This window comes from Poeciliopsis prolifica, unplaced genomic scaffold (assembly GCF_027474105.1).
Source record: "Poeciliopsis prolifica strain line A6 unplaced genomic scaffold, Auburn_PproV2 SCAFFOLD007, whole genome shotgun sequence".
NCBI lineage: Eukaryota > Metazoa > Chordata > Actinopteri > Cyprinodontiformes > Poeciliidae > Poeciliopsis > Poeciliopsis prolifica.
The window spans coordinates 15,733,980-15,747,605 of NW_026562382.1; the positions used below are offsets into that span (position 1 = coordinate 15,733,980).

A 13,626-nucleotide genomic window follows, 5' to 3' on the forward strand; every position below is an offset into this window, starting at 1 on the left:
TGTAGTAATCCTAAATTTAACTTGGCACAGCCTTTAAATATTAAGTTGATTCTCCAAAATTATTTCTAAAACAATATCACAATGTTAAGGAGGTGTGTGTATATGTAGGCTTCTATTTCACTCTATTGAAAAACAATTCAAAGTGTAAGAGACTTGAATCATTCCTTTGTCTTTAAAATTTTCATCTAAAATACAGATTTTATTTGATAAATTTTATTTGTCCGTTCTTTCCTTCCGATTCTCCTGCCGTTCTTGTTTTTAATTTACATGATTATTCTCTGAATGTGACGATTGTGAATAATAATTTAAAAAGTTAAATAAAACGCATTTAAGCGCCAAGCACGACTTATTTTGGAAAGAGGAAGCCTTTTATTTTGAAGAGTCCTTAACCGGATCTGGTCGTGGGTATGTTGTAGAAATGGCTGAACTACAGATCATTGTTGAAAAACTCATGACTCAGAGACAATAAAGACAAAACAAATGAGTGAGGACACATTCCAGGAACCAAAATAAGTTTATTACCCCTTTTTTATCCAGTTTTAAATACACAACCATCAAACTAAACATTCAGTGCAGATGATCAGTCTTTTATAAAGCTATGAAGTTAAAAAAATATACAAACGTAATTAGAAAAATAATCATTTAGTTCCATTCAAGTGATGAAAAAGGATGTTGGCGTGTAAAGATGCGACAGTTTGTGAAAACAAAAGCAACCAGTACAAAACAATGGGCTGAAATGTTCACTGCAATGCAGGATTTTATTTTAAAGAAAATAAAAACATCAAAGTACCTCTCAGATAAATAAATGATTACAGTATTCTCACTGCAAAAGACCCTTGATGGTTCATTGATGCTTCATCGCTTTCTAGAACATTTCCTGGCATCAAATAATGATTTAGTCAATCTTTATAGCATCTGTTATTAAATAAATATTTGCTCTAGTTAAATGTTTCTTTCCAATTAAAATATATTATATTGCATTATGTTCAGTGCTGACACTGTAAGAGACATTGAGCAGGCTGTTAGTTGTTTCAAACACTCATGAAAACCACAAACAGACGTTTAGTAAAACACTGAACTGCATTCATGCATCCAAAGCGATTTGACATTTAAAAAAAAATTAAATTTACTCAAAAAAAAATTCAGTAAAAACAGGATTTATTCCCTTTCCTGTGTATGTAGCTGCTCTAGTAGTAATAACAGTCTATTACATTTATTAAACCTTTTGCTCTTTTCAAGAGAAATGTGTTAGTAAAGTGTTAGAAAAAACATTTAAATTAACTTCATAAGTGCTTGAATAAATCAGGAAGTGAAGAAGTGGTTTCCTTTTGCCTGAAGTTTAAATATAAAAACTGAGAAAAGGGAAACACACAGCAGCTCCAACTTTTGAATCATAATCCAACATGTTTAAATCCAGAACCTCCCAGCAGCAGTCGGACTCTAAAGCCATCAAAGTACCGAGGTGTTTATGTACATACTGCCATTTATTTGCATCATAATTTACTGTTTTTAATAACATCTCAATCTGTTTCTTTTTAAAGTTCAGTACACATGCACATTACGATGCACACCCCTCGGATTATGAGTGCAACATTTCTATCTGTAATCTTATACAGATTATACAGGATTATGTATAATAATACACAGTTTTTACTGTGTATTATTTTTGTTTTTTATCTATATATTTTCAACACTTTTGCAACATTTTGTTCTGCTGTTGCACATGCATTTCCCTTCTGTGGAATAATAAATATTCCTTTTCTATTCTGAACATCAGTGTATATGAACAGGTGTTACCAGGAGCCAACAGCAGAGGGCGCTGTGTCGCGTCGTTCTGCCAACTGTTGTGACCGGCGGGCAAACCGGACGTGGTCAGCTCTGCCTGGCTGCAGCAGCTGGAAACTGGGAGATAATACTGGTTCTGTTCCATCAAACTGGGGCTGAATCACTGGTTATGTAGTGGATTCCTGTTGGATCTGGATGAAGCAAGCCTACAGGAAGAAAAGTGAGTCAAAATGTGTTTTTGTCCAGAATATAAAGACAAGAAAAAAAACTTGAAACTTTTTCATTAGCAACATATGAGTTCCTGTTTCCATGGAGTATAAATGTGATGTGACACAGAAGCCCATTTGTCTCAGTAACTCCTCAAAATGGGAAAAACAAGAAGGCATGCATGACAATAATAACAGGGTCTGAAGTTTCCAAGCATGTTCAAACATCACATTATGGAGATAAAATCAATATGAATTAACTAAAACAAGACATTTTCAATTCACTCTTATCATTTATTATGGTGTTAATAATTATTACTGGTATTAATAATATTGTCTCACAGCAGAGAAAAGGTAAATTACAACATATCAAAATGTTATGTTTTGGAAAGTCTCTCATTCCCACCTGACTGGCCCCAAAAACCAAACATTAACCCTAAACCAATAAAATTCTATAACATTGTTTAATACCTACATACTATTTTTTATTCATATGTATGAAGCAATGCATTTAAGCATCTAATCCTACTGAAATTAAATGCTTTAACACAATACACAATTAAATATCTGAAAAATGTTCTTGCTGGAAAATAAAAATAATTTTAGTGATTCTGACTGAATTAAAATTGAACCAAATTTAACCTGCTATCAAGTCGAGGAGAAAATGTTTTTCTCTTTATCAATAGTGTGAAAATATCAATTCAAGCATTTTCAAGTGTTTCCAGCTCCAGTATGATCTGCGTTTTGATGATCGTTGGACTTTCCCACCTTCAGTGTGGTGAACATGAGGCCCATCTCTCCATGCTGGAGGTTGGGATCCATCAGGTCTTCGATCAGGCTGACTTCAGCTCCCAGGTTCCGGACCCTGCAGAAACAAGAGCGTGAGCTGCAGAAACGGCCCAGAAACACCCGAACCGGGCAGCTGGTGAATCTGCACCTGGCTCTCAGCACCACGTAGAGGAAGAGGGGGAACAGGTCGTCCATGCACCACAGGAAGTCCCCGGCCAGGAAGGGCTTCACCTCCAGCGTCAGCTCCTCAAACGTTCTCTGAATCACCAACAGTTTATCCGACGGCGTGAACGTGGTGCTGCGTGCAGAACATGCTCATTAAATATGGAGCTTTTTGTCCAAAGTGTGGTCCGAGGGCCATTTGTGGTCCTTGGACTGATTCTGTGAGGCCCTAAATTATACAAACTTGACCCTTAGATGCAGATGGAGACTTTTAGTTTGTAATCAGGGCTAAAACCATCATATTTTTTAGACACAGGACAATGTAAAGTACAACACAAAGTATTTGTCTTTTTATAACCAAATTTTAAAGCCAGGAGACTTTCTCTGAAAAGCTAACTAAGATTTTATCCTTTCTTAAAGTTGATTAAATATAGCAAGTGAAGTGTGAGAAATTGTAAAGAAAAAAGTAAAACATTTTTGCAAAAAATTTAGAAATTTTTTTAAAAAATTAAGAAAATTTCTGAGCTTCAAACGTTGAAGATTTGATAAAACAAAAAAATTAATTTTGAGAATAATCTCAGAAATATTCCACAAAAAACATTAAAATTTCTGAGTTTGGAAAGTTGAAAATTTGCTTTAAACCCCCCCCCGCCCCCAAAAAATTTTTTTTAATATTTTAAATTCAGACCAGAAACCTTTTTACAAAAATGTCAAAGTTTGCTCTGAAAATCTTTTCTAGAAAATTTCTGAGATTAATCTAAAAATTTCAGCGATTTTGGTAGAAATTAAATTTCAAATCTACAGTAGATCTGCAGCTGCTTCATTTCTATAGGTCGCCTGTTTTTTGGCGAAATGTGTGAAAAAGTTTGGACATCTCCGTTGTAATTCAACCTGAGCCGATTCTTTGCGTTGCGTTTATTTTGTGGCACCTGATTTGTTGAAGAGTCTCAACAGCAGAAATGAAACAGGCGTCTTTACTGCTGGAAACGATCTGCAAACGCCATAAAATAAAGAAAAAAAACAACGTTTAAATACATTTTATAGGGACTTTAAACTTTTCAAAATCACAATAAGAAACTTCAATGCGTTTCATGGTTACTACGTGATTTAAAAATGATTTGTGAAAGCTGAATATGAAACATCCTGACCTCCTTTCTCTCCCCCAGAATCGACATCCAGTGAGGCCAAAACTTCCTACAACAGGAAACAAAAATTCACAAAAATAATATAATTAGAGTTATAATTCAACTTCTGTAAAAAGATGATAAAAATGAACTAAAAAAAGTTTTTATTTTTTGTATTACTGTTATATACACTGAACAGCACCGACAAGGTGAATTAAAATATTAAATGTTTTAACATGTTTCACACACCTGACTGGTCTGAGAGCAAAACACAAATTTAACTCATTTTTATGAAAAGAAACTGATTTTATTTTCTGTTATTTGAATTGTGTCATTTTTGTTGTTAAAATACAAAAAATTTCCTCTTAATTTTTACATATTAAACGATTGATCATTTTGATCAGTTACTGAGTGCTTAAATAGACTTTTTTTTACCAAATACTGTTTTACTCTTACTTGAGTAATTTCTGGTTTCTGAATATCAAGGACTTTCAAGGACATTATTCAGAAATCAAGCACTTTCCAAACCTTGAAAACATTGAATTGAATTCAAGTTTTTACAAGGATTTTTAGCACCTTTACCAACCCTGATTTATGACTTTCTTCTTCATGAGGCAGTTTATGCTGTGGAGCGACAGAGCGGTATAGTGTGTGTGTGCGTGCGTGTGTGTGTGTGCGTGTGTGTGTGTGTGTGTGTGTGTTGCAGACTGACTCCTGAACTCCCAGGAAGCTGAGCAGCGCCTGGTCTGGCTGCTTGTTGAGCCGCAGGATGCGCTCCCAGTACTGGGCCTCCTCCGGCTCCTGCTGCAGGCAGTAGAGGGTGAAGAGCGGCGGGTAGAGTCGAGGCAGCAGCAGAGGGAGGAGCAGCGAGGAGCAGCTCACCACCAACACACTGCAGGAGAAATGAAACACCACTTACAATGACATCATCGACAGTTATCCCATTTCCTTGTGCGAACTCTGACCCCTGATCCACTTTGTGTGAGTTTCGTCGGGTTTTACACGGACTGATGTCAGGAGCGTCTGGGACGACGCCGCCATCATCTGGTAACCCTGGAAACAGGAACCTGCAGACAGCAACAGATATTGGTGAGCAGCCAAAGTTACACTCTGATTATCGGTTTCGTTTTTGCCGCACGATGAGCAAAGAAAGCCCAGATTTCTGTCCTTTAAAGGGAACCAATTACACAACATTCATAATTTTAACGTTTGAGTTTGAACTGCTATGAAAACGACTCCGCTCTTAAAAACAACAAACATCCAGACGTTTTTAGCAATAAGCTGATACTTTTGGCGTCTCTTTGATGAGCCGTTTCAAAAATCTCCTGATCATTGAGTCACGCTGCCTTGTTGCCTAGCAACCCAAGTGGCACTCTAGCACATTTAGAGAGCTGATTTTACTACTGCATGTGGGATACAATGGCTGCTGCAAAAGACCAGTGTTTTGCTGTTGACTAGCCATTCAGAAACCACTTCTTCTTGGTTGTGCAGGAGGCTCTGCTAATGCTTTTCAAAGATGTACAGCAATATAATTATGCATTTGTTTGCAGCCATGTAAGGTGTGAGTGTAAACGTGAAGTTGGGGGCGTGGCCAGCTGCAGCTTATTTGAATTTAAAGTGACAGAGCCCAAAAAACATAAAATTGTAAAATCATTCTGAAAAGAACGAAGAAAAAAAAAAGCAGAACTGACTGCACTACAACTTCATTATTTCAGAATTATATTATGAAATCAACATGTTTGGTGGCTCATAGCTGTTTAAGGAATCATAGCAGGTCAGCCATTTTGAATCCTTTAATGTGATCAATAGATCTCAGGTTCTTAAAGGAATATGCCTCCCTCTCTTCTTCTTCTTCGTGGTGAATAAATGTACCTGACGATGCTGTAGAAGTGAGCGAGGTAGGCCTGCAGCTCCAGCACCGCCTGCCGGAGCAGCCGGCGGTTCGATCCCACGCCGACGTACGTCATCCTGTACGCCGTCACCAGCGTCTCCACCAGCCAGCCCAGAGGGTGGTGGGGCGTCTCGCAGGCCTGAAACCGTCACACACACAGATGATTCATCCGTCCTGCAGTGACTCTGGAGGAGCTGCGCAGATCAACGCTCAGGTGGGAGAATCGACCTTAATGAGGTATCGTCTGACGTTGTCGTAGTTCGCAGTGGTGACCGCCTCGCCGTACTGAGGGATGAACTCCAAACTCTCCAGAACTTTGGTGTGAGATTTACTGAGGTCTGGGCTACACACACACATACACACACACAAACACACACAAACACACACACACACACACACACACACACACACACACACACACACACACACACACACACACACACACACACACACACACACACACTTATATTATTTTAGTGATTGATCATCTACTAATCAATTAATCAGATTTTAAAAAGTCTGTATTCTACATATTTTATTTAACAACTTTAACCTTTTTTTACACAGAAATAAGTCACATTAATCCTCTGAATGTGTTTTTTTCTTTTCTGTCTATAAACTACAGTTAATAATTGTTTACTAAATTAGTTATGTTAATAACCGATTAATTATTTCAGCTCCATATTTTTAAAATTTCTTCTTATTGTCATTAAATTGGACAAATGAGGTGAAAAATATTTTTGAACCTCTATTTTTTTTCTTATAAGACAAATTATGGGTGTTAATTTTTGACAGTGCAACTTTTGAAATTGCATACTAATTATTTCTTTGTTTCAGATTTTTTCACAAATATTCTGTGAAAAATATACATTCATTGTTGTTTTTTCCACTTATTTTTAAAAAATGAAGGTAAACTTATTGTTGACATTTATTGAAAATTATAAGTTTGCATTTTTAGAAAAGTTTGGTCTGTAAAGAAGTTTTATTTTTGCTGGATTGAGGGGAATTTGGCTCTTTGGGTTGTAAAAGTTGCAGACTGCAGGTGTCGATGAATATAAAGATGGATGGAAGATTTCGGAAACGAAGCAGAGGTTAAAGTCAGGAAGAAAACAAATTCTCGATTCTGCAGGAATCCTGACTTATTGCCAAATGTTTCCTCCGTCTTGCGGTTCTGCGCCTACCTCTGGCGTCGAGCTGTTGATATGGTAACAGCAATGGTTTCCCAGGCTGCGGTCCGTTCTCCTCGGCCGGCGGCGTCACAGCCGAGTCGACTCCAACATTCGTCAAACACGCAGATCCACCTCTGAGCTGCAGGCACCACGTACTGACCCAGTCTGTCGACACGCAAACACATTCAGACTTCAGGACGAACGTCACGGTCTGGGCCGGTCTGTGCCGGTCTGGGCCGGTCTGTGCCGGTCTGTGCCGGTCTGGGCCGGCGGCCCGAACCCCCGAGCGAACGTCACATGACGTTCGTTTCTCTTTCCTGTTCAGGAACAGCCACCATCTTTAATCCTGCATCCAATGGCGCCATTTAAGGATGGCCAGTAGCGCCCTCTGCTGGATGGTGGTCAGACTAAAAGAACCTTTTTTAACTGATAATCAATTGTAAGTAGATTAATTGCTTGCATTTCTATGAGGAAGTAAATACTCACGGTGGCTCATATTTCTCCTGGTTGTCATCCATCGCTGTTTTGGCGTACGTTCCTACGACCTTCAGACTGGTGCTCCACTCGCCACTGAACTGGCCGTCCAGACGGTCGCCATTTGCAAGCGTCAAAACTCCCTGCAGAGACAGAAGAAGAAGAAGAGCAATCAGTTCATCTGAGGAAAGCCTCCTGAGCAAAGCGGCGTGTTTTTTACCTTCCCATTGACGGTCCAGTCGTCACTGAACTCCCCGTGAAAAACTGTGTCATCGTCTGACACCAACAGGCCTGAACCCTGTCGGATTACATAAAACCATCAAAACCAGTAAGAACGTAACAAGTCTGGTTTATAGTGTCTCTGGCTGCTCAATTACAGACAGACTGTAACTTATATTTGACATTAAAACAAATCACAGTTATCCTTGTGAGCCGACTGACGGCTGTACTTACACTCATCTTGTTTTCTTTGAATGACCCTTCAAAATAAACTCCACACTGGGTGAGGACCACAGCGCTGCCGTGCCGCTGGTCGTCCAGCCAGAAGCCCATGTACTTCTCTCCTCTGAGAAACAAAAAGGAGATGTAACGATTAAATTAAATTAAAGATTGTTTCAGAAACTTTTCTACAGAATGATAATTTATTGACAGACATTTTTTTATGGTGACGGATAATTAGAAAAAAAAGCCAATGTGAAAAAACCAGAGAGAAAGGTTTAATTTTTACCTCATGATGTCGTCGTGGACTCCGTACCCCGTCTTCTTGTCCTGAACCCATTGGCCGATGAAAAGGCCTGAAGACGCGCGGGCCAGTTTGCCGGAGCTCAGCATGCCGTAACCGTGGCGTCGGCCGTCACAGAAACAGCCGTCGTATACCTCTCCACTGCCGTACCTGAGTGCCACCCAGAGCACACACAAGGGGGCGCTCTAAGCTAAGACGTCACAGATCTGATACCGATACGACGGTTCTGATTTCTTTGATTCCGTTTGAATAAAAGTGTCTCCATAAAACGCCGTACTGACCTGTACTTGCCAAAGCCGTGGATCTTCCCCTCCTTCCACTGTCCTTGGTACAAGTCGGGTTTGTCCTGTACTTTGTTTGGCATTACACACTCTCCATAACTGGGGAAAAGGCAAAAATATGGTTCATTTGTAGAAAAGTTAAATTTTAAGTTTATGCCACTATTTCCTGTCCAAACTGGTTTTAGGTCTCATCTACATCAGTGTTTCTTAAACCTTCACTTTCCCCATTTAACAAAATAGACTAGAGTGGACTGGCAGCCAGTGGATAGCTCAACATAAATAATGTTACTGCAGGTGCAGTTGGTCAGCGCAGGGCGCGGCGCTGCTCGCCGTCACACAGCCACAAACTGAGATCTCCAATCGTTGTGTTAAAAAACACAAGTTCTGCAACTCCAATGTCACTAAAAGGCTTTAATCGTTTATTCATTAACATTTTTAAACACAATCGTAAGCTATCCACAGGGGGCGTGGTCTGCAGACCACCAGTGGTCCGGGGATCACAGCTTGACAAAGACTGGTCCAGATTCATACAGACCCATCCTCCAGTCCTCCCTTGAAGTTTCCCTTGTACACTCGACCGTCCGGCCACTTCATGGTTCCTCTGAAAAAGAAAATGTGCAAATTACACTTTCAGCTTTTCAGCACTTCAAAGCGTCACCAACTCATGTAAACAACAATAAAAAATGTTCAGACTAAAAGAGAAACTGAGAATCTCAATTATAGATCTTTTCTTATGAAACTTTTTAAGGATCTGCAGCAGCTGGCGCTCAGCGGTCCGACCTGCCATGGACCCGTCCTGCCATCCAGCCGCCGGTGTACTGAGCGTCTTTGAATCGCTCATCTGAGGTGAACTTGTACGACGCCTTGCGGCACACTGCGGCCGTGACCCCTGGCGATGACCCCTGAGCTGCACCTCCCAGCACCAGATCCACGGCCTGGTTCAGGGACCGCAGCCACTTGTTCTACAGAGAGACGGAAGGGTCAAAATAAAGAGCCGCCACAAGGTAAAAAAAAACCTGATTACAGAGTGATAATACTAAGATGAACCAAAAATGTACCTTTTCTTGTGGCGTTGAGGCCACCAGGGTGAAACTCTCCTCTGGACATATTATTTTGATCGTATAACTGGGAAAGGTACAATAAAATATTAATTTCCCTGAAGGATATTCCAATGCTTCCATTTGTGACCTTTTTAAAAAAGTTTATTACTAAAACGCTGACATTTCTGCTCCCTGTTCTGATCACAACCCGTCCTTACCTGAGACGACCCGGCACCATCGCTCTGCTGCTGCCTGACTCTTTCCTCTTTCTACTGCGACAATGAAGATTTATTTTAAATAAGCAGCAGTGAGCACAACTTCTATATTTAAATTAAGAAGGACTGGGTTTATTCCTGCATTAACTAACTAGTAAAAGATGTAAACTAGGCAACAACATCAGCATTGTTGTTAACGAGCTTGTTGTGATATATTAGCATTAATTAATCTTTCTTTATCTAACATTGACCGCAAGCAGAAGATCACTCAACTTATACGGTTTGTTTGGAAGAAACCTACAAGGTTTTTTGACTTTTGTCTGATCTTACAGGTTTTGCTTTTGAGAGTTTCGGACTGGGCGAAGAGGATTGGTCAAAATTCAGTCGACGTTCAGCAGAAAAAAGGAAATACAGAAAACGCCAAAGTCAGATTTGCAAATGGCTGGTGAGAAATCTGAGAGTAATTTGTATTAAAAGCTGTACATCACAACTTCCTGACTAACATTTAATACTTAATGAGCATCAGCAAGAGGAAACGGATCACAACATTTATACTGACATAATGTATATTGATTACTACACAAACTGCAGTGATTAAAGCAAAGACATTGTTACACTGAGTGTATACAAATATGTACTGATGTAATTTGTGCTTTGTTTACAGTAATTATATTAAATTTTTCACCTGTTTAATGAAAAAGCAGCCTTTAGTTTGTTTGACTAAAGTCTAAACTGCAGCAAACGGTTTTAATTTCCCAAAATTTGTGCGCTGGACTTTCACAACGTCACTCCATTTTCTGTGGCTGTAAATTTACAACAAAACAAAAATATGAGAAGGTTTTCCCCCTAAATGCGTAGCTACTTTAAAATGGGGACAATCTCCATTTGCACATATGCTTGTTGCTGTGTGATTACGTCATAAGCAGATTGTTCTTTGTGTGAAGTTTATCAAAAGATAGTTTTGTGAATTGGGCCTCATGTTGAGACATGAATGTTAAATGCTGCACAGTGAGAAGTTCATCTACAGGACAGCAGATTGTGGTTATAAAAGCAATTACAGGAAGGATGTTCAGTTTTTAGGAACTAATTCATCTTCCTCTGATGAAAAAACGCTTCTACCAAGAATCTTTTTCTCCTTGTGTAACTTTTTGAAAGGTTTTAGTTTCATTATTGAACAGAAATAGGCTTTAAATTCACCCGAGCTTCCCCAGTCACTAATGAGCAATAATGTCAGCATCACAATTGATCCACTTTAACATTTCTGGTCAGAACTTCTTCAGAAACTCACAGTCCGCTGCCGTCTTCGGTTATCGTTTTCACCCACAAACAGGTCAGAGGATAGATTCGAAATGAGGAGAACTGCAGAGAAACGCACAGAAACTACAGCTTTTCTGAAACTCTCAAGTTAAGCAACATTACTCACTCTGAAATTACAAAATCACCCGACAGACAAAAAACGACCAACAAATACGTGTCAGTTATCGTCAAAAGGGCTTTTTCTAAAAACTGACGAATTGGGGAAACTTTCTATAAAAAAAACTTCATTTCAGTTTCACTAAACAAAATTTGCTTCTGCTCAGAAACGGATCTAGAAAATAAATCAGCAAGCTGCAGGAAAAGCAGTAATGAGAGGATCTGCAGTGATAAGAATGCATTTAAACTTGATTACTAAATACAAAAACTGTTTTCAAACTGTAAATTCGACTCTTTTTGATGGAAAAACATTTAAAACCAACGATAGAAGTGAAATGAACTCCAACTCAAAACGAAGCACAACAAACTGAGATGTAAAATCATTTCAGGAATGTTTCCCAGGAACTAAGCTGATCTGTGGGAGAACAACTTTCCCTCTCAGCTTCACTTCCATTAAATTTATCACCAGAAACGTAAACAGGTGACACATTTATTATCCTGAGGCTTTAAGTTGTCTCTATGGACAACAAGCACTTTTCATTTAATAAACTTCTGCGTTATCAGTTCATGTTTCCCGTTAATTTTAATATGAGATGCTGTAAATAAGATTTCTACTTTCTGGTCAAAAACAGTAAATCCTCCATTTTGAAACTCTGTTTTACAACGTTCCTGCAAACTTCTGATAAAATGTAACATTTCATCTGATTTTCCAGGGATTTTAATTTAGTGTGAAACTATCAGGCTGCAGTGATTGTGCCTAGTATTTTTCTCCTTTAAGCCACCACATCATCAACACACCACAGCAAACCAGACAGTGGAAGACAAAGTTAGTCTCTACAATACATGAAAGCAACCAGTGAGGGAAACGCAGGACAAGCTGCAGACCGATCTGAAGTTATAGCACCACCTCGTTGTTTGGAGTTGGTCTTATTAGTTTAGTTTGCCTCTGAACATGAGCAGAGCAGCTCTCACTAGCGATGCAAACATTAAACCCAAAAGAGCTCAAAGACCCCCGTTTACCACCACTAAACCAACATGCAGAAAACAAACGTGAACACTGGACGTCCAGAAACAAGATTTAGATTGTAACAACTCACATTGGTAAAGACTGAGAAATAAAACTCCACAATTATAAATCAAGGTCATTTTTTTCAGACGTGGTTCTTTAAATTAGATGAACACGACACAATCAAATGAAAATGTCAATGATTACATGAACATATTTAAGGAACTAGAGGAAAATTAGCCACTTGCCTAAAGTATCATGTATTTAAATGTACATTTTCACCAATATCTATTGTCCAACTTTTAAAAATAAACCTGAAACCTTCAAACGCAGGTTTCTGGATGGGAGAAAAACGTTTTCGCAAACTTTGTGACGTCCAAGGCTCACATTTATTGATTGCCCCGTATCAGAACCTTCTGAGTGTAAACTGGTGGGTGGGACATCAAACTAAGATGCTACTTTATCATACTTACAAAGCTCTGAGAGGGAAGAGATCCCTGAGTGAATGAAAGACACAATGAAGACAATCTAAAGACAATGGAGGACGGCTGAAAATGTCAGCTACAAACACACCGGCCTGTTTCAAAACCTAAAATCAGTAAAACATTATGACAATAAATGCATTCTTATTTCATTTCAACCGAAATAACTTTGGGTACCTGTGTGTGCACCAGGATATCGTTGAACAGGATAAACCAGTGATTGGAGAAGCGGCCAGCGTATTGAGGAGTCAGAGATCTGTTGCTGCTCTCACAAACGACACGGCGCTGAGGCAGACGCAGACTCTCCTGAAAAAACAAACATTGCCTATTGGCTAAAGCGTAAAGGCAGACCTGGACCATCAAACTACCACAGATGTGTGATGTTCTTTTTCTGAAATGCTGTACGTCTTATTTTCAGTCAGATATAACGGGACACACACCATGTGTCTTTGAAAAGCAGAAGTAGAACCTCCTGCCCAACCAACAAGAAGGCAACAAGTGGTTTCTGGTAAGTGAACAACAAAACACTCGTCTTTTCCAGCAGCCATTGTAAAGCTGTAAAATATTCAGCTCTGGAAAAAATTAACAGACCACTTTAAATGAATGTCTCTGTAATTCCAAGCAACGATTTGGTATTTATTAGAGGAAAATGAGAAACGGTTAAAATAACAAAAAAGCTGCAGTGCTTTCAGAACTCAAATAACGCAAAGAAAACAAATTCATGTTAATTTGGAAACAACAACACTAATGTTTCAACTCAGGAAAAGTTCAGAGATCAATAATTGGTGGAATAATCAGGAGGTTTTCGACGAGGTTCAGTGCAGCGGACTCTTCATTTTTTTCCAGC

The 13,626-nt window shown here is 39.1% G+C and overlaps 1 protein-coding gene across 6 annotated transcripts in view; it reads right to left on the bottom strand.

The window, feature by feature from the left end:
• Nucleotides 1-495: 495 nt before the first annotated feature.
• Nucleotides 496-13,626, bottom strand: part of LOC129361134 (alsin-like) — a 28,790-nt gene continuing 15,659 nt past the window's right edge. For 2 of the 6 annotated variants that reach the window (XM_055031833.1, XM_055031832.1), the window contains exons 21-42: nt 12,957-13,085; nt 12,771-12,794; nt 11,167-11,237; nt 9,882-9,935; nt 9,682-9,748; nt 9,404-9,585; nt 9,159-9,224; nt 8,624-8,722; nt 8,328-8,492; nt 8,054-8,165; nt 7,821-7,898; nt 7,613-7,743; nt 7,139-7,291; nt 6,186-6,300; nt 5,939-6,096; nt 5,032-5,133; nt 4,779-4,958; nt 4,091-4,136; nt 3,872-3,933; nt 2,929-3,078; nt 2,760-2,856; nt 496-1,991 (exon numbers count right to left, since the gene is read on the bottom strand). In XM_055031833.1, the coding sequence (XP_054887808.1) occupies nt 1,953-1,991; nt 2,760-2,856; nt 2,929-3,078; nt 3,872-3,933; nt 4,091-4,136; nt 4,779-4,958; nt 5,032-5,133; nt 5,939-6,096; nt 6,186-6,300; nt 7,139-7,291; nt 7,613-7,743; nt 7,821-7,898; nt 8,054-8,165; nt 8,328-8,492; nt 8,624-8,722; nt 9,159-9,224; nt 9,404-9,585; nt 9,682-9,748; nt 9,882-9,935; nt 11,167-11,237; nt 12,771-12,794; nt 12,957-13,085 (2,280 nt within the window). In that variant the 3' untranslated portion in view covers nt 496-1,952. The remainder of the gene's footprint in view (nt 1,992-2,759; nt 2,857-2,928; nt 3,079-3,871; nt 3,934-4,090; nt 4,137-4,778; nt 4,959-5,031; nt 5,134-5,938; nt 6,097-6,185; nt 6,301-7,138; nt 7,292-7,612; nt 7,744-7,820; nt 7,899-8,053; nt 8,166-8,327; nt 8,493-8,623; nt 8,723-9,158; nt 9,225-9,403; nt 9,586-9,681; nt 9,749-9,881; nt 9,936-11,166; nt 11,238-12,770; nt 12,795-12,956; nt 13,086-13,626) is intronic. The other 4 variants (XM_055031836.1, XM_055031835.1, XM_055031834.1 and 1 more) reach the window with 3 other exon arrangements.